This window comes from Gambusia affinis, linkage group LG05 (genome assembly GCF_019740435.1).
Source record: "Gambusia affinis linkage group LG05, SWU_Gaff_1.0, whole genome shotgun sequence".
NCBI classification, from domain to species: domain Eukaryota; kingdom Metazoa; phylum Chordata; class Actinopteri; order Cyprinodontiformes; family Poeciliidae; genus Gambusia; species Gambusia affinis.
In genome coordinates, this window is record NC_057872.1 from 16,051,570 (window position 1) to 16,073,013 (window position 21,444).

General features: G+C 36.9%; 2 protein-coding genes across 2 annotated transcripts; both read right to left on the reverse strand.

The window, feature by feature from the left end:
• Positions 1-106: 106 nt before the first annotated feature.
• Positions 107-12,459, reverse strand: LOC122831499 (solute carrier family 45 member 4-like). The gene is made up of 13 exons (XM_044117722.1): positions 12,304-12,459; positions 9,666-10,430; positions 8,515-8,703; positions 8,223-8,408; positions 5,866-6,533; positions 5,515-5,655; positions 5,141-5,389; positions 4,556-4,675; positions 4,314-4,413; positions 4,084-4,164; positions 3,508-3,638; positions 3,323-3,391; positions 107-3,213 (listed from the first exon to the last, which is right to left on the reverse strand). The coding sequence occupies exons 2-13, from the start codon at positions 9,904-9,906 to the stop codon at positions 3,040-3,042; spliced, it is 2,349 nt and encodes a 782-aa protein (XP_043973657.1). The 5' UTR covers positions 9,907-10,430; positions 12,304-12,459; the 3' UTR covers positions 107-3,039.
• Positions 12,460-14,305: 1,846 nt separating this feature from the next.
• gpr20 (G protein-coupled receptor 20) lies at positions 14,306-19,971 on the reverse strand. Its single transcript, XM_044117723.1, has 6 exons — positions 16,803-19,971; positions 16,292-16,558; positions 15,936-16,180; positions 15,694-15,778; positions 14,954-15,079; positions 14,306-14,784 (listed from the first exon to the last, which is right to left on the reverse strand). The coding sequence occupies exons 1-6, from the start codon at positions 17,133-17,135 to the stop codon at positions 14,599-14,601; spliced, it is 1,242 nt and encodes a 413-aa protein (XP_043973658.1). The 5' UTR covers positions 17,136-19,971; the 3' UTR covers positions 14,306-14,598.
• Positions 19,972-21,444: the final 1,473 nt, after the last annotated feature.

Below are 21,444 nucleotides of genomic sequence, written 5' to 3' on the forward strand. Positions count from 1 at the left end.
AGCTGGCTGTACTGTCTGGATGTGGCCTGTAGATGGCGACAGTTTATCAAACACGTTTGAATTGGTCAATTTCTGTTAAATGAATAAAATGTGAACACACGGCAAATCAAGCAAAGCATTTCATTTTCAGTATATACACTACATGTCTTTCTGACATACAAACAAGCCACAAAGAAATGCTCATTTTACACATTTTCTTGATATTAAATCAGTTTTTGGTCTAAAAGTTTCTGATGAACAGTTAGAAACTTTCATGGACAACATTTTGGACGATAACCAATGCATTTGTCAAGATTTTGGTTCAAAAGATTTATGTTATAGATGTTCTCAAAACAACATATTCTGAAAACATGCAGGTAAAAACCAGAGACGTGAAAAGTTTGGTCAGAATTAAGACTAGTTTCTCATTTATGGCTACAGAAAATTACTAAGTTTCTCTGTGACTGGCTAAGGGACGTTTAACATGTTTGAGTTTGCATGCATAATTTTGACCTAACAAGATGAAAGAAAATCCACTACAAATCAAATTTTGCATCCAATTCTTACATTTAAAACTAAATTCAATCATTTGCACTATAAAAATATGAAATTTAAAAAATAAAAAAAAAGTGTGACATTCATGCACAGAATGAATAGTGTATGGTCAAGTCTGAAAACCTTTGACCATACACCACCATGTAGCTGTTGAAATTTTTTGCAATTGTAAATAATAAAAAAAAAGATTTGGTACAGCTTTAATTTATGGAGACAGAAATGCAGAGTGTGCCATAAAAGACATTTCTTGGAAATTGTAAAATATTTATTTTCCCCCATATTTTTTCCCATCTCAGATTCTTGTGTAACAACAGAAACTGAAGAATTAACTGGACCACTGTTGGATTCACGTGTGATGACAGATGTTGAATATTTATCTCCAATTAACAGGACCATTTACAAAATTCTGTACCAAAAATCAGTCTTAAGAGAACACACAATGTGCTCAATTGTTAAATAAAAAAACAACAAAAAAACAAAACAAAACCATCTAAAAAAATAACAGTTACAATATACAATGCAAGTAGTTTTGCACTAATATGGGAGTTCTAAGATAATATGAAAACAATCTTTGGAAAAATCGATAATTGAACTAAACTGAAAGCATTAAAAACATTGTTCCATTTTCTCACATTAAAGAAAATTTAAGTCCAAGTTTCTATACGTTATCGATAAGCTAAGGATTTTTTATTTTTGAAAAAGGTGTGATATAACCCAAGTAGAAAAAAAGTGTTTTGAATTGTTCATTACTATTAGATTTAAGCCTATTGAGAGGGGGGGGGGGGGGGGAAGCATTTGAAAACAGGTATATGCTACTTGTTTCAAATTACAAAAAAAAATTCTCAGTTTTATCTTTGCATTTCTGATATTTCCTTTAAAATGCTGACACTGCCTGAAAACAAGACAAAGATTGTACATTTAGGGAGCACAGTAAACTCCTTCAACAGAAGATAACAGAAAAACAGACAATCCTTTCATGTCACAAGACAGGAAATCAGGTCTGATGTTTCTCCTGAGCTGAGCAATCATAATACTTTAGATTTTGCAGATGAGCCATGCAAAGTGATCCTCACTTTCATTCAGCACGGATGATTGGGCATAATGCACCATGTGATGTTACAGTATAAATGACCCAAACACTACATCAGGCTTTAAAAATCTGCTTTCTGAATTCACACCACATTTAATGACGTTCTGCTGTAACTCCACAACTATTAAATGCACTTTGGGAACTTCGTCTACCCCAAATACCAAACATGCCTTCTGTATAATCATGCATTTCTTTTTTTAACTTCCTTGCTCATTATTCTGGAGCAATACATTCCCTGGTGTAGCTCTCTAGCAGGGGACAGATTTACAGTGATCAGCTGATATAAGCATGCACAACAGGGTAAAGGTCAGTTTGCTTTCTAGGAAATGCACAAAGATACAACTACAATAAATCCTACTGGTCTCCAATTCTTCCCGTTCATCTTCAAGAATACGGCTAACAGATTTGAACTCAGCATAAAAAATGTGCTTTTCTATCCAAACTGTTTTCAAAATAGCCCAGCAGTCAGTTGTTTTTACAAAACACCCTGAGAGATAAACTTTTAATCATCAAAAAATTGATTCACAAAATGGAAATAACTCTCTGGGGGCTCAAATATGTTGCTAAAATGAACCATTATGGACACATTTATTAACTAGTGTAAGTAAAGAAAAAGCCTATGTTTGATCGTATAACACCTATGCAACTAGAATAAACTCAAGAGGTTTGTACCTTTTGACATTTTTTGGCTTTTGTAAAATGGCAGTGAAATGTCCATGAAGTCCACCAAAAGGTGGAATAAATAAATACATCTGTATTTAATCTGAAAATATGCAGGGTTGCACCAAGTATCCCTTCTACAGCATTATGATTGTCCATTTGGCAGTTTAGAAGCAGCAGCAGAGTAAAATGTGACATTGGTGATATTTGGCACCAGCCAAGTGGCAGCACTGTTAAAAAAAAATCAAAGTGCTTTGTGCTTCCAGTAGTCTGTACTAAATAAATGTCAACAGTTGGACCAGCAGCTCAAGCTTGGTCTTCGTTGTTCTGACTTACTGGCTAAACATTATTTTTTTTTAGGGTTGAGGTAACAACTCCACAAACAGAGCAGCACAAGCAGGCATTGTTTCTATATTATTTCCTCCACTTCACATTTAGATTACATTAGTAATCCAAATCTACCAATCCTACATTTTTACTAGATGGAATATCATACTTCAGTTATGTTTTCCTTCTTTGTGTTTCTTTGCTGCTCCACATGGTACAGCCCATCACATTTGCACATCAGTAAGGTTTGGTATAATTTACACATGATGCAGTTTTTGGTTGTTGAGTCAATCCATCATGGCAGTTCTTTTCTACCCTTAGGCAACAGAGTCTTCTCTGGTTTGATCTTTGAGGTTGAGCAGAGCTAGTCTCTAGTCACTGGTCCTTTTACTAATCTGACCCTCCTCTCCAGGTAGAGCATCAGAGTCCTAATAATCTACAGAACTACTGGGCTCTGTGTCAGGATAAATTACTAGGAAACAAGCGGTGAGGAATCCAAGGAAGGAGCCCCCGGAGGCAACAACTGGAATGACACGTACACTATCGACAGCCTCAACTACAGATCCAAGAGCCGATGCAACCAAAATTTGACTGATGTAGACCTGGAAATAAAATAAAACAAAACACATCATCACAGGTTAAGAACTATAAGTGCAAAATCTTTATTTTAAATTCTGATCATTTTTAAGTGAAAGTAAAAACTGTACATGCCTGGCAGGTTAGAATAGCACAGTCTATACCAAAGCCTCTTCGAGTATTGGCTGGACTATGGTTAATGTACTGAGAAAGAAGAAGAAGAAGGAAAAAAAAAAAAAAAGGTCAATATTTATCTAAAGTTGTTACATTTTAAAATGTAGAATCAAAACAATGTGTGGTGAACTCGTTTCCAATCTTACTTCTTTGATTTCATGGTACTGTCCAAGTAAAGCGTAGGGACAGTATGATATACTCATGGAGATGATTCCCATGGTACTGATCATCACCATGGCAACGTAGACATTAGGGAATATTGCCATAATTGCAGTTCCTAAAGAAAGAAAAACTCAATGTAACAAAGATGTCAGTTCCTAATAATAATGTAATGCAACAAAATTTAGGAAGACTTTACAAATGGGTTTAATACAAAATCAGTGAGAATGTCAACATGATTATTTTATGTGTCCCATTCTCTTTGAGATGCTATTAGATCACTCAATCATCAAAAAACAAAAAATCATTGTCAAACCCGACCCAATCAATGTCTAGTTCCCACTCAACAGTGGAATCTGATAAAGGTTATGCTAAGTAACTGTTACTAATAAGTGCAATAATTTATCTGTAATTGTTGCTGCAATCTTGACATAATGTACTTAAAAAAGTGGATACTCTATAGTCCCGCTCAGAACTTTAGCAAAAAATTGAAGGATTTTGAATGAACACAAATACAAGTTTGAAGCATCATATGAAACTACGCTGCAGCCCATTTGACTTACCTATTGTGAATCCCAAAGTTCCCACAACATAGATGACCCTAATACTCAGATCAAATTTATCCAAAGACTTCTGAAGAATAGCTGGAACAGGGGAGAGGATTTTGGTTATTCAACACATTGAAGGGACAAAAAAGGAAGCTTAACTATTATCTGCAACTTTTTTTTGTGTAATTTGGTAGCTTGCTCAGTGTTAAGTACTCTCAGGATGAAAAACAGGGTTGGTGTTTTACCAGAGCAGACAGCAGCAGTAGCAGCATACACCACCAACCCCCAGCACCCCATCTGTACTCCTCTGTGATAGTCTTGTAGCTCTGTGGAATTGCCTGGAGCCTGACAAAAGCAGAGCACAGGCTTTAATGCAAGACAAAGAGACTGGATAGGTTGAATGGAACATAAATGAATAATAATAATATATGATGCACAATTTCAATATTCTATTTAATAGAACAAAAAGACATATGTATGCATTTACCTTAGGATTTCCATGAAAAATGACCTGACCCATGAAGTCAGTGTAAAACACAGCTTCAGCTATAATGGAGAACCATGTAAGGAGGTGACATACACACAGTCTCCAGAGCTGCTTTGGCATCTGCAGAACAGGGAAATAAAAAGAGCGACAGTTAGCCTAAAGCTTAAATCAGAGTTTTTACATTTTGTGAGCTCAAATTTTAATGCCAATTTTTAAAGATTTCAAAACAAAACTTTAGTGTAAATCAATGTAAAGCATTACTGATGATCAGGCTTTAAATTCAAGCCCTGTATTAATCAGAGATAACGGAATGGAAAGCCAAATAGATGGTGGAAAGCCAGTGACTAAATACATCAAAGAATGTATAAATGCAAGAATAGATGAATGAATGAACGAACGATCTGTGAGCTCTTATTTCCTTTTCAGACTTTGAGCATACTAATCTCAATTCCATACCTTTCCAGACCCCTTTTAAACACTGACTTATCCACAAGACAGGCTCCTTTAATGTACAACCACAAATTTCCCACAAATTTTGTATAGGTAATCCTGTACTAAAGTACAACAGTATTAAGTTTAGTTCACCTTGAACATGGATAGCCAAAGAAGCTTCACAGTTGTACCCCTCTCCATTTCCCCAACACTGCTGGAGCCATCAGATGAAAGGCTACTTGCAGACAGCTGCCTCTTTCTTCTGTGCACAGGTCCCCGGATGCCTCGCAGATCAGTCAGACTACAGGAGGTGGTGATTGGCCGAGGGCCTGTGAGTCTTGTGCGTCTCAGTCTATAGCGTTGTAATGCCACTCGACCATAGTATGAAAATGTAAAGGAGGGCTGAAGATGAAGAAAGAACTAGTGTCAATTATGATTATTCCCAAAGGGAAATTAGATATTGCAATAACTGTCACTATGTAAGAATAAATTAAATAAAACGGAGAAAATAAATAAAATAAGCCTACCTGTCTGTAGAAGGTTGCTGGATGTTGCCGTGATGAGTTGCCAGTGCGGGTCCCTGGTTTGGTAGAGGTGTGGCCTTTACCTGTATTCAAGGCTTGAGAGGAAGGCAAACCAGCACTGTTGCCGTTAGCAGTTAGCTCATGCTAAAAGAAGAGAGAGATGCAGAGATACCAATTAAAAATCTAAACAAATGTCACAGGTTTCTACACTTCGCAAGCACGTAAGTTTCTGTCTAGGCAGAGTCGTACATACTAAAGTTAAGTGCATACAGACAATTTACAAGATTAGCTATGTTCTCAAACTAATTTTAAGGCAAAAGAAATAACATTAGTGTTCACAGTGGATGATCTTACCCATCGTACGTGTGAATTCTCTGAGGCAGAACTGGCCTGAGGGACAGAAAGGTGGCCATTTGTTGGATCCTTTATTTGAGGCACATCTGTATTCGTAGGCTCTACAAACTCTCCTCCATTAGTGTGAGAGGCGGGGTCATTAGTAGGAGATGACAACTCCATACCAGTGTCTGATGGCTTAAAGGCATTGTCCAGATCTTCTGGTAATAAAGGCACTTCAGGCAAGAAAATCTGCCTGTCTAGGTGAAGGTCAGAGTCTAACTCGATTGTAGCATCTGGCATGGCAAGGACAGAATCACTTTTACTCCGAACTCTGTCCACAGCTAGAAAATCCATTTCTGCTTCCTTGGGATGCATTTCTTTCTCTTCTTGGCAAGAGGGTGGTGCAACAGCATCTTCCTCTGCAACTGCAATGAGACAAGGTCGTGTGCTGCCAGGCAGTTTTACAGACAACTGACTGGTGGACTCATCGTCTTTTCCATCTTTCAGTTGGTTGGCTGAAGAAAAAGTCCTCTCAGGGATACTGAGCATATGCAGTGTTACAGAAATAATAAAGATAACCCCAGCAAACAGGAACAGGACCTGTTCCTGTGACCTGAATGCTCTACCCAGAGCGGTGCCGGTCCAGTCAAGGCCTCCCAACATGTAGCCAACCGCTCCGCCAAGTCCTGGAAAACCAGAAAAAGCACAGTAAAGACTCCTGAAATGAAAACGTGACTTAAATTCACACTCAGATTTGTTCATGCTGACATATTACATTAGAAAGAAATTAAATATTCTACATAATCCTAATATTCAAAACTCTTGGCCTTGCAAAATCATTCAAACTAAGGCTGCAACTAATGACCATTTTAGTAATTGGTTATTCTATCAATTATTCTGACAATATAATCGATAGAATTATCGATTATAGACAAGCTTTCTAATATAGGCTCTTTTATATTAGAAACATTAAAAAATGCTAATAAACAAATAATTTATTTTCAAATAAAAAAATAAGCATTTTATTGCCTAGAACCCATCAATTCCTTTAGTTAGCATTTGGTCATTTGTATCAAAAGACATCTGCAGCTGCACAAATACATCAACAAGTGAAAAGCTCTGGTCTCTTGACTTATCAATACAAAGTTGGGCTAATCTGTGACAAATTTTTGTATTAACCCATTAATAATTGATAACAACAGGTGTTTAGTTGATTTTAAAAAAATATTTTTACTTATTTATTTTCCAGAATTTAAACCTTGAGCAGTTTTCGGTAGAACACATTTTCAGACAAAGGTGTTATATCTTCATTACTGAGTGTGGTGTTCTTTCGGCAAATGGCCCTTTTTGTGTCTATATTCTCCAATTAATAATTACTAAACTGGTTAATTATTTCAGTAATTGGTTCATCACGGGGGCTACACTGTGGCGCAGTTGGTAGCATAGTTGCCTTGCAGAAAGAAGGTCCTGGGTTCAATTTCCGGACCAGGGTCTTTCTGCATGGAGTTTGCATGTTCTCCCTGTGCATGCGTGGGTTCTCTCCGGGTACTCCGGCTTCCTCCCATAGTCTAAAAACATGACTGTCAGGTTAATGACAGTCAAGTTTTTCTCGAGGTGTGACTGTGTGTGTGTCTGTGTGTGGGCGTGGGTGTGCATGGTTGTCTGTCCCCTCTGTCTCTGTGTTGCCCTGTGACAGACTGGCGACATTTCCAAGGTGTACTCTGTCTCTCGCCTGGAACGTTAGCTGGAGATAGGCACCATCACCCCTCCTGACCCCACTAGGGACAAGGGTGTTAGAAAATGGATGGATGGATGGTTCGTCATGGTTAATCTGGTTTATCATTTCAGCTGTAATTCAGACCCCTAGAATTTTTTTAACATCATCATGTAAAAATTCATTAACTTCCATGTACAATACAGACCAAATGTTTAGACACACAGTTGTGTCCAAACTTTTGGTCTGTATTGTATTTCTTTTCAATTTTATGAGAAAGACCAGCGGCCTGCAACTTCTGGTTCTCTTGGCCCTTCGCAATCCATACTAAGCACTTTTTTTGAATAAAGCCATTTATAAAAAGGCAAGGTTTGGCAGTTTGAAGTGCGTTCATGCAATTTCTGCACAAAATGACCACCACTTTTTGTTCAGTTATTTATGGCTCACCAACTAAGGGAACTATTTTTCCCTTCAATTTCCAGAAAGATTAAATATTTTGTTTTAAAAAAAGTACTATAAATAGTAGTAGTACTTGAAGTTAATCTGACTATAAACCAGACAAATTCTACATAGTAGGTGTTTATGTTTCTTTTATGCAATTTTAAAAGTTCACCAATAATACCAAAAAAAGTTAAATGTAAACGTGTGAGGAATGCCTTACCAGCAGACAGGCCATGTATATTCAGAGCAATGTCTTGCTCATCAGCATCAGCAACGTCAAGAAGGTAAGCCCTGATTGGTCCCTCAGAGGCATCAGCGCAGAAGTCCAGCACCACAACACCAACAACAGTAAGAACGATACCAATTGGCTGCCGCTTGGTGTTTGGGCAGTCACCAATAGAAAGGCCTGAAACAAACAAAAAAAAAAAATATATATATATATATAAAGTGGATTAACCTGTAATAACTGTAATCCTTGCAGAGGGGTGACTTCGTCTGAGACTCTGTCTTACCAATCAATGATCCGTTTAAAAATAGTGCCACACCAATTAGCACTCCTGTGCAAAGAGCCAGAATGAATGGTCTCCTCCGGCCCCATCGCAGAGTGCAGCGGTCACTGGCTGAGCCAATCAGTGGGGTGAACAGAAGACCCAGAATGGGACTGAGAAACCAGGTTAAACTGTAATATTGCTCAGGAAGACCTAGAAATCACAAAGTGAAGTCACTCAAATAAAACAGTTCAAATTATGCCCAAAATAAGACTTTACAGTAGAAATATAAGGCTTAAATTTTATCTGTTGAAAAGATCTAATGTGAAACCTTAAGACATATGTTCATCTTCTTTGGACACTTTAAAGTGTTAAAGCATTACATTTAGATTCTGCATTCTAAATGTCTTAGAAAACAAAAGCACAAAAACACAATAAGTTTAATACACCAGAAGAGTAGAACATGGTGAACCTGAAATGTGCTGTGTTACAAATTCTTGGCATACCTGGGCAGGGGAAACTGCCTTTGTTTCATTTCTGCTATGCTGGCAAAGTTGACATCTAACACCATGCTAAAGCCCCTCAGTGGGTACTACTATTACATAACACAGAGGTGCAGCTTGGGAGACAGACGGAAACATCCAGTCTAATCCAATGACAACAAACTGCATAATATTTTTCCACTATCTCCTGAGAACTGTTAATCATGAAGACTTATGTAAAACTCAAAACATTCAAAGCCAATCACTCCAATAAAGAAAATGAACAAACACCACCATCATGGCCAACTGTGGGCCAAATTGGTTTAATGTCCTGACATGTTAGAGAAATTTGGTCACAATTATGTCACTGAAAGACCTCCAAAGAAAAGGAGATAGCTTTGTCAACGCAAGTTTAAAATAATCACACCAACATTATACTGAAGCAGCTGTACTAAGCTACCTAAGCAGAGCGAGTCTAATAACTTCACCCACTGCAAGATTGGACTTGTAGGAAACTTGTCAGAAAAGTACCGTGTGTGCTTTGCATCTTTCAAACCAGTTCAGTGGCAAAACTACATGAGTACAGGTTCTATGGGTAAATTAAACATTTTTCTTCTCAACTTCATAATACATACTCACTTAAGTAATACGGCAAGACAGGAGTGTGACTTTCAGAAAGACAGTATTGCTTACCTATCTGTAGAAGAACTGGCGTCACCAGAGCGGTTTCCATGGCGTAGCAAAACTCTCGTCCAAACATCACAGCAGAATGCATGACCCAGCGATATCGGGGAATCTGAGCTGCTTTTCCCTCCTCCTCTTCATCCTCACTTTTATTATCTTTCATGACTCTGTTGGGCTTTCTGTCATCAGGAAGGTCCAGGGCCTTATGTTCCTCATCTTCTCCTCCCATTTCAATTTGGTCTGACTTCATTTGAAATGTTTGTGGTTAGTTTCTTTCACAACTTCCTTTAAATCCCAAGACAACTCCACTCTATTAGAGGAATCCAAAAGAAATTTTAAATGATAATACCAAAAATACACATGTCCATAGCCCTACTCTTGCTCAGTTTTTGAGTAGGAATAGTTTATTTTTATAAAAATTACACGTGTGGCATTAAGAAATACTGAGTTAAAAGAAATGAATCATCATTGTAATGGGATAAATATGCCATGAATAGTGATTAGACATGTAGCCATTACAATGATATAAAATAAGCAAAGATGGTTCTTAAGCCCAACTGCAAAGTGATGGAGGCCCTAAAGGTAATTTGCAAAGAAAAAAAAGTAGTAATAATAATAATGTAAAAAAAATAAATAAATAAATAAATAAAATAAAAACTTGGAAAGAAGTTGTATTCTTATTATTTCCAGTTGTTTTGCTTGTAGAAAACCAGGTAAAGAATTGAAGGGTCTCCAACTTTCTGCAGATCCAGCTGGACAGGAAATAGCAGACGTCTGGAAAAAACAAGTCAGTTGAACCAGTAACAAGGGTTAATATGTAACACAGGCGATAATCTGTAAACACATGGCTTTTACACTATAGTAGGTGAGTGCTGATCTTTTAAATGCAGGTCCTTGCAAAAACCTTTGTATTTCTGAACATATTCACATTTTTTCCTGTAGCAATGATATCTTTCATTATATTTTAGTGGATTTCTTTGTGATGTACCAATACAATATAGTACATCACTGAAGCAAAAGAAAAATGTTTTTACAATGAAACATTTGAGAAATGTAGAATGCACGGTTTTTCTAATTCGATGCCCTACATTAAATCCTGCAAGATCACTTCCAGAAGTCACACAGGTAGTAAACATAGTTCTGATTTTATTCTCACTAATACAGCCATGTTCTATATGCAAAACTGTCATAGCAAATCAGAGCTGCAAACAACAGTGAGGACAACATCCCTACAGTTTCTTCAGCAGGAACACAGGAGGTAGTCAGAGTTAATGGGAAGATGGACGAAACGAGATACAGGACAATACTGAGAGAACTCTTGTTAAAGGCTGCATAAAACTTGAAACCGTGGGGGAAGTTCACCTTTCATCAGAAAAATTATGCTAACCATACAACCAAAGGTACAATTATTTAGATATATTTGTGTTAGAATGACCCAGAGAGTCAAAATCAAAATCCAATTCAAAATCTGTAGCAAGACTTCCTTCTAATACGACTGCTCTTAAGTTTTCTTGTACAGAAGAACGCACAAAAAACTATATTTCTAGACTACCAAAGCTAATAGAGAAGAAAATACATTTAAGTGCGTAGTTGCAAAATGTAGTAATGTTCTAAGGGTGTGAATACTTTTGGAAGTCACTGTCCCTGAAAGCATCTATGTGCGCAAAGTATTTTTGTACTTTTGGCTTCCATAATCGGAAACAAGAACTCCTCCGAGGTTCAGAAAAATGTAGCCCTGCTCTAAAATACATGACATAAAATATGATGCAAATCAATTTTGGGAAAGAGATGGGTATAGCCAAAGGTTCAAGCATTTTTTCCCATGCATAAACTTGAGATTGTCTTTCTACAGGCTGTAACCTCAAACAATAGGTGTCAAAACATGAAACTGACATATGAAGTACAAGATTAAGAAACAAAAAAAACCGTATTAGTACACGGTCCGTTGCGCAAGTGTTCACTGTTTAAATTGACAGATTTAAATCAATGCTACAACGTACCTGAAAGGGCAGTGCAAGTTTAGCTTTGAGGAAAGTGATCATAAAGCATTTATATCCTTTTGTGGCGGATACAGTGTATATATTTCACACCCGAATGTTTCTGCTGACTTTCACACTTTAATCATTCCCTTTCACTGTGTGTCAATGTTTAAAATTTTCCACTATAGATGTGCGACATTCCAATAGTTATTTTGCTGCGTGTAGAAACAAAACTCGAGTCCGTAAATATAACATACACATCTTATAGAGAGCTCAGTCAGGTAAAAAAAAAAAAAAAAAAAAAAAAAAAAAAAATTTTACAAAAAGTTTCCTTTCAAAGGGAATGTCTTTGGCAGGAGCGCTTGATAAACTTGTCAAGACTTGTTTTCCTGGGGTAAAAAAGCCTTAGCAAACTTTACTTTTCCCTCCTGCCTCTCACCCCAAGTACACACAACGAGTTTATAGAGGTTTTCTTTTTACTCTTTGCGGTGCTGACATGAAAACAGGTAGAAAGACCTCCCCGTAGGGACGCTGACGTTAACCCTACCTTGGCTTGCTAACGTTACCTTGGCGAGCTAAGCTGGCTAAAATATATCTCGACTGCAAGCGTTTAACGACCTAACACCAAAAGACTCTTTCCTGTGAAACCACAAAAAGATAGGACATACCTGGGAATTTCTTCTTTTTTACAGCATAGAACTATTGCAGCATTTTGAATTTCTTTCCGCAAACGTGCCCATAAAAACGTCAAAATGGAGCTAGTGTTACGGCTAAGCTTCTCCAGCTAATTCAGTGACTATCTGATACACGCGCTCCACTCATCTATTTTATTGGTTTCCACAGTAACAAAGAGGGGGTGTGGACAACGGTGTTGACCGTGACGTCAAGATATTATAAATAAGCAAACTATTAAATTACTTACGATATGTTTTAATCTTTGAATTGCTCATTCATAACAAAATATGTTTGAGTTTGACCATGTAAAAGTATACCGATATGGAGTGGAGTCTATTTTGAATAATACTTTTATTTTTGTGGATTTTTTAATTTTTAATTTTTTTTTATTTTTTATTTTTTGCAGAAATTTAGTTTAACAAGTTTCTCTGTTACAAATATGTGACCCTGTCAACATGATACTTTATTTCGCCAATATTTTTGTATCTATTCTGTTACCTTTGCCGCAAAATAACAGGCTGAGGAAAGACACTCACACATCCCTTTTCCCCATCAATAATTTACAGGTTAAATATATTGAAATGACAGCAAAACACAGTTGCAGTAGATTTTTGGGGTGCACATCCATGACACAAATGTCCATCCTTTTTAAGGTGCTGTACTCTCTAAGTAGGTATTCAAGCTACTTAGAGATCCCTGGTTATAAGATTTTATAACCAGGCTCCACTCTGGTTATAATGAGTGTATGTTCAACAACAACAACAAAATTGTGCACATCATTACACCACACACCACTGAAATGTTGATAAAGGGCAGGTTAGATTGATGCATTCATGATGTGTATTTCAAATTCTGCCCCTACCATCTGAATGTTGCAGCTGAAATCAAGACTCATTCAACCAGGCAATACTTTTGCAATCTAATTTTATCTGATTTTGCTGAGCCTGTGTGAATTTCATCCTCAGTTTCCTGTTCTTAACTGACAAGAGTGAAAACCTGGTGTGATCTTCTGCCAGTGAAGCCCTTCTGCTTCGGTTTGATGTGTTGAGATGGCATTTCATAAAAAGATGTAGATTGAAATGTATGGTACTCATCTGACTTCTGATGTCATCAAGGTTTTTTCATCCACACATCTGAAGCACACTGTATAGCACACTGTACATTTTCTCTTTTTTGGATCTTTTTCCAGCAGATCAGAAGTTTTTTAAGTACTAAGACCATGTCATCCGGCACCAACTACCATGTCACATACAAAGTCAATTAGCTGCCTCTTGCCCAAAATCTGATGTTCTACTTGAACAACAGTCTTCACGTCTAGATAGTTAAATACTTTGAGTTTCTGCCATGTGCCTGACTGAGTTACTATTTGTGTTAATATGAAATTGAACTGGTGAAACTTAGAAAGTGGCAAATAATGTGATTAAAATAGCACACATTATTCTATAATATGTTTAAATAATCTGCTAAATTTAATTGTTTTATGAAACCATGCAGAATGTCCTTCATATTTCCGTATGCACCAATATTTCTTAACTCTAAGAAGACAATCTAAGGACTCTAAAAATTAATGATCGGTACATAAAAGAGTGCATTCATCACCATTTTCACAAGTGCAGTTTTTTTATGTCAGCTTTACTATTTTTAAAATCAGTTGCATAACAGATGTCAATTTAATCTGTTATGCAGATTAAATTGCATAACAGATTAAATTGTTACAGATGTACTAAATTTATTGCTAAACTATCAATTTTATTCAAGATTGAGGGACATTTTCATTTTACAATTACTCTCTAAACAGCTATGTAAGGGCAAGAGTAGAGTTTCAAAAATAACTTACTTTGGAAGCATTGGTAAAAGCATTAGCCAACAAGGCAAATACTTTTTTATTTTTAAATGCATTGATGTCAATACGTTTCATTATATCTGAAGAAACTTCAATGAGACTTCATTGTATATCCTTTAACTCATTCAAGCAATGATACAAAGGTCCTTTATTAGTCTTCTGAGAAGCAACATCACCAGATGAAAACAGAGTGATGATGATGGCTTTGCATGATGATAGTTGGTTGCAAACAAAATCTGTCTCTTCTCATTGCCCATAATTGGTCACACCCACCTATATTTCTTTTTGCTGCAGAGCTCATGTTAAAAACTTATATCTTGACTATAAGTGCTGAGCTGAAGATTCACGGTTATTACACGGGAAAGCATTTTTTAATGATAAGGTATTTTAAGAAACAATTTATTTCTGTTGAATGTAAACCCAAGCACTTCTTGCTAGCACAGTTTCATGGAGTATGATTGTTATTCAAAATGTCTCTCAGTCGTATGCTGGGAATCCTGGTCATCATGATCCTGTTATTGGTGATGGCACTAACTGTTCCCCCAGAGGCCTTGGAGCTGTGCTGCATGCTGACAATGTCACCACTGGTCTGCTCTGGCTCGGCACGACGGAAAATATGTTTCATTGTAGCCTGGGGATAGTAAAAGTGGTAAATAATTTAGTGACTAACAAAGTGAATGATTGACCGATGGGTAAACAAATCATGATTTGAAGGAAGGATAGACGTGTGGCAGAGAGCACAGTTTTCAAGGTGGATATGGTAATGAGGAAGAGTGGCTAGACAGGACCTTGAGACTCACCTTAAAATTATTTGTTACAAAGCAGTAGACAACTGGATCCATACAGCTGTTCAAGCTACTTAGAGTGACGGTTAAGTGGTACACGATCACTTGATGGGGCATGTCAGGGTAGAAATGCAGTAAAACCTACAATAAAAGAAAAAAAGAAAAATCCAGTCAGCTCTGGTCACAAGCTGTCATGTTTTAAGCACAGGCAACCTGTTGCAGAGACAGACACATTTTTGTTGCCAACTTTAAGATTCCAACGTATTTATGAACCCTTATCTTGCCACTATTTCACATTTAATTTAAAGAGACATACTGTTTGTCCATATTACAGTGGGTGTGTAAGTAGTGTTGAATTGGAGGTGTCCGTAGAAATACAGATTTCTCTTATTGTCTTAACTAAACATGCTTCCGGTTTTGTTAGAATTGGCTAAATTAACTCGACTCGCCAGACCAGTCAGTGAGATAATTCTCAATTTGATGCTTTTTTGAGTTGTTCACTAATAAATCTAAGAAAATAATAACCAGTTGTTTGTGATTGTTTTTAAGTTCAGCTAATTAAACTTGGAAAGAGGATAAGATTTTGACTCTGTTGTCAAACAGAGAGTTGGACATGGTCTGTAAAAATGATTCTGATGCTAAATTGTCAAAGTGACATTATATCTATAGCAGAATGAGTGTATGGCAATGAATGAATAAATGGATGGATGTTAGATGGATGGGCAGATGGATGGGTGGATGTATATGTTACTCACTTGTCTGATGTGGAAGGGAGTGAAGCAGACTGTGAAGATGATCAGCACAGTAGTCAGCAGCTGGACGGCTCTTCTCCTCCGCTTCCTTTAGAAACATAATCTGAAATGTGATAAGCTGAAGTCGATACAATCAAGCTTCAGAAGTAAATTAATTCTCTGATATTTTTCACTTGTTTTGGTTAATGCGTATCAACTGGTAGCAATTAGTGCTGATTTTCTCTATTCCTTTGCTTGCCTTTTACCTGCTTTGCTGCATGAGACGACGGTCTGTCAGGGCCCACATAATGCGAAGAGTGAAAACCACAATGACGATGAGGGGTAAAAAGAACTCAGTGATTGTGAGGAAAAGCAGCTTTGAGATGCAGCAGCCTGTGTGCTGGAATGCAGTGGAGAGAAAGGTGTATGTGACCACGATGGCAAACAGCCAGACGGTAATGCAGACCAGCTTGGCTACGCTGGAGTTCCTCCAACGACGTGAAGCTTCAACCTGTAAAGACACGGGAAAGCAAGACATTTAAAACATCTAGGTTTAAGATATCCAGATTGGAGCACCGATGTTTACAAAACCTACTGAGACAAATGATTGGTAATAACTCACCTGCACAATGGCAAGGTAACGGTCGACACATATGCAGGTTAAAAATAAGATGCTGCAGTACATGTTTACAAAGTAGCTGAATATGTGCATGTAGGAGCAGGTGAGGCAAGCTCCACCGATGTAGTAGAGCGAGATGCGGGTTGGCAGTGATAGATTCACCAAGAGGTCCGTCACTGCCAGGTTGATGGTGTAGATCACTGAGGTGGTCTTCTGTTTCGTACGGTAACAGAAAACGTAAAGTGCAACCGTGTTGAGCACCATGCCCACCTGGAAAAACAACAGAGGAGATACAGTGCCTTGCAAAACACCCTGGAACTTTTTCAGTATATGTAAGTGCAAACTCAGTTTATTTTAAAGGCATTTTATATTGCACATCAATGTAAAGTGAATACAAATGTGGCAAAATATGGAAAAGTTCAAGGTGTGCACGCTTTTGCGAAGCAGTGGAAATAAGGAGGATTTCATGAACGTTATGAAAACAAGCCAGTTAAGAAGCTTTGTGAAAACCTACCAGGAATATGACAGAGTTTATGACCATCAGTGCAATCCAGAGGCCGTAGAAATCATTGTACAGTCCTTCGTCTAAATGGGCCAGTCTTTCAAGATATGCTCCCATGCCACTCCTGTTAGCTGGTGTGTTTGTAATAGGCAGGGTGGAAAATGAGGTGTTGATAGAAAGGCAGGATTCAGTATTATTGTAGTTCATCATGTTGGTGGTGACCCACATTAACTGCGTAAAGACAGGGTTAAGTTGATGATGGAGGTACTGGCAACTCAAACAAAAAGTGCCACTGTAAGAGAGAAGAACACACATTAAAACATACATTAAAATATAAACATGCATGTCTTTTTATAAAATTTTAATCATTTTCTAATATTCCTCTAAGCAGTGGACCCAAAGTCTCAGTTGTTACTCACCATTGTGGTGTTACTTTTTCCCCTCATCTTCAAGCATGACAGTAAAAACTTCAAACACTTTCAACAAAAGTAATTAAGCAAATTTTTTATCCTGAAATTGCTGCTCTTTCAATGAAACTGTTCCCTACAGCATTCACAGCCTTTGTACTTTTTCACATTTAGTCACTTTGCAAACACAAATATATTTTATTATGATTAAATGTGCTTGTTTTGATTCTAAATTCAACAAGAAATCTTAAAAGTTTAGGTTCACACTTGCTCTGTATCCAGCATTACTTAATTATGGCTAAATTGCAAAAAATACAAAAATAAATCTGTCTCTTAATGTGCAAAGCTGGCAGAGTTAAACCCCCATAAGGCTTGCAATTGTAGGTGATTCTGCTTCTGATTGGCTCAGTAAGGCTGAACACAAATATACAGCGCTCTTCTCAATTTTTTTATCTGTAAAATCACATTATTATAATTGGTTTTCCTTCGACTTCACAATTTGTATCTGTCGTGTAGAAACCAAATTTAACAAGTTTTAATGTGAAAAATGAGAATTTTAAAAAAATCAAGCGTTATGAATACGTTTGCAAGCCACTGTGATTTTGAATTCAGTGTCTGAAGATGCGCATTAGAGCAGGAATAGCTTTTTCTACATTCCTCTGCCTTGACATGTCCTCTCTCTGTTTGACCTCAGAATGCTTGTTGTTGTTGGCACAACCGCACTGACAGAACCACTTTAAAACCAATATCTGAGCTATTTGGTGCAGCTATTTATAAAATAAATATACCATTTACTGCCAGTAGAAATAGTCTCTCATGGGCCATTGGCATAAGCATTTCCATTTTCTCATCAGAAAGACAAACAGTAGATTCTTTAACTCAATTTTTTTTTTTTAAAACCCTGATTATTAAATTTGTGTAGTTTTTATCTCACTTACAGTGACTCAGAAACACCTAGCTCTGTAATTCTGTAAAAGCTGTGAATCTCAAGTTGGACTCTGTGTGTTTATTTTCCTTGAGGAAAGATGGTAAATGGTTCTCACAGCTGAGATAAACTAAATGCAATTGAGTAGAAATTGTTTTTGTGTTGATAGGGTATTTATAGCTTCCTGGTTTGTGCGATATAATTTGATCAGCTAAGCTGTTAGTTTGCAATAATTCAGTGGAAAGAGTCACTGATGTGGCTTGTGCAACTTCCAGAACAATTTTACTATCAATATAAAATGTCTTTTCAACTTGTTTTTTATGCCGTGATTCCATTTGTGTCACAGACAATATTTTATAAAGTCAGAGTACAGAATAAAACATCCAACAATAATAATGGTGGCTTATTTAAAGCAAGACAAAAGGGACAGCTAATGTCAACATGCAACATAAACACATTTAGTGGTTTCACGGTTTGATGATAAAATCCCTGAAATTCTAGTCATCAATTTCAAATAGAAAGACATTCTAACAGAAAATCTGCCATGACATGAAAAAATGAACACATTTTATATTAATTCTAATTTCTCTAAGTATAACAAAACCCTAGGAGGCCAGCATGTCACGTGTTCCTGCATGACTAATGCGGTTTAATTGCTCGTGCGAATCAAAGAGAGGGCAGAGTCTGATTAGCTTTTGTATTCTCATTACACAATAATCAGCAAAATATCAAAATGGTTTACTCAGACTACTGAGAATAATATGCTTAACTGAGGGCGAGCCATGAATAATGTGATTCATTATCAGGACGAAAACGAGCCCAGCCACAGTGCATTAGCACCAATGAAGGAAATAAATGGGACTCTTACAGCAACATCTTCTGAAGTCTGGCCTTTATCTAATAAATGTCGAGAAGAGGAGCATCGTCGAAAGAAAGCTGGAAGAAGTCCTGCTTGCAGTTTGCTAAAGACATGTTGGGGTGACAGTTATCATGAGGAAGATGGACCTTCTTTAAAATGACGCTGAAGAACATTGTTGTGCCAGCATCATACTATAGGAATGTCTCTCTTCAAAATAGAGTTATGAATGATAAAGTAGTTTAGATCAAAGCATATTCATGAGTTCAGATCTAAATCCAGTTTAATATCTGTGGACTTGAACATTGATGTTCACAGCCGCTCTTCTTCCAAACTTACTTGGCATTAGCTATTTTGTAAGGAAGAATAGGTGAAAAAAAATAAATCAGTCTCGCCATACAGTCCACACAATTTGGAAATACTTTATGCTGGCTTACCACAAAATATCAAATAATAAAATATTGAACTTTGTGGTTGTTTAGTCAAGAAATATTAAAAAGTTTGAGGGGCTTGAGTATTCATTCAAGTTGCTGTAGATGAGCTATGGTGTAAGTACGTAGTAACTTTATCTATACAATTATATATTTATATAACAATTTACTCTTCAGATACATTTTGTCTGCTCTACAATCTGTCACATGTATAACCTGAGAAACATAATTAACTGGATCCTTTATAGAAAAGCACAGACATGTTGCAAAAATACCCAATAAAAAGATCAGGGTACCGCTCCACCCTTCACAATGACATTGTGGGAAGGCACAAATCAGGAAAGGGTATGAACTTATTTCTAAAGGACTGAGTGTTCCCATAGGAGCCTGGTAGTCTGAAAAACAATTTGACTTTCCAGCTGAATTGAGTACCTTAGGAAGGAGGTCCTGGGACACAGAGAAATGGCAAAGAGCTGCGAAAAACAAAGGCTTTACAGAGATGAGTGACAAGCAAAGAAAAGGTTTGCAGCTCTCCATTATTTAAGCCTTTCAAAGAAGATTGGTGAAACACAGGAAATTCTGAATAAATGACAAATAATTGCCCATTTTGAGAATTGAATACAGTTGTGAAAACACAAAAACAGATAAATAAAAGATCTATGAAACCAGAAATGGTAATTTATCTAATTTTACTGAGTTTGTGATAGTAGCTAGACCACATAAAAATGCTGAAGTTTAATTATTTGTTATTGTTAGCATTTGCAAATACAACTGGTGGTCTATGAACATTTTAGAGTTTGTGTTAGTAATTTTGAACCTGGGTGGAACAAAAATTTGATTCGAACTACATAGACCAGGCTATACTGCACATACTGCATTCTTAATTGTAGGCAATTGCCAAATGATACTGAGAGGAAAACAAAAGGCCTAGAGGCAGATTGAAAACAACATTGTCCAAATAAATCCCAGCAGTCTGGGAGTCCTGTTTGGATGATAGTACTTACTGCCTGAGAGACAGAAAAATACAGAGAGAAAGACAAACAAAGGGTGAGATGGTGGCACAGAAATCTCAAGCTGATCTAATGTATTCCGATTATTACTTCAACAAGATGCTTTCAGGTAAAATGAACATTTTCTTGCTGTGATTTACATTTAACATCCAACTTGTGACTAGATGAATTTCCTGTTAAAAACCACAAAACAACTTTCATACCTTAATGAGATCGTCCATGTTGATGTTAACTTACCGTGGGGGGAGGGGGTTAAAAACGAACGGACTACCTATGGGCTCTTCAAAACTTTGTCCTAATAAAGTTGTCCTTTCCTCGAAAGCCAAAAATCCTTCCTCAATGTCCAAGGAAGCATCATTCTCAGTTCAACACCAATCATGTCTCAAATGATTTCAGACTGAATTTGACATCAAGTCAAACAACTTATCAGGATTTTGACTCATTCTGCAAGGAGGCAATAAAAAGTATCTCCCCATAAAAATGAAGCATAAAGAAATATAATTTCTATTTTCTTACATGGTCATCTCTTACTGTATCACTTCTTAGCAAATAAAAATTCCCAATATGCTTCTGTCTTCGATTCTTGATTTGAGTCTCACTCATTTTACTGCTATTTTCTGCTTTTCCTCTGTTCCCTCTTGTTTAAGCATCATTTTTAGTCTCTGGTCTCTCTCAGTGTCCCTGCCTTCCCATTTTTCTTCCTCAAATTCTGAAGCAGCCCTCTGTTTGGTGCTGAGACAGGAAGTCTCTGAAGTGTTTATGTTCTGGATAGACATGTTCACAATGCACACACACACACACACGCACGCACACACACACCCACACAATGTAAAAGTAACCGTTGTTGAAGCATAGCTTTACAGAGAACAATAAATTATGTCATAGTTTTAAAAAAAGCAGACTGAAAACACACAAAGATGAAAGTCAAAAAAAATTTGTTCACAATCGACAGCGTCTTTTTTCTTTCTTTTGCCTTTGTGGTATTTCCAATTAAGTATGATTCATTTTTGTAGGGAATATAGTTT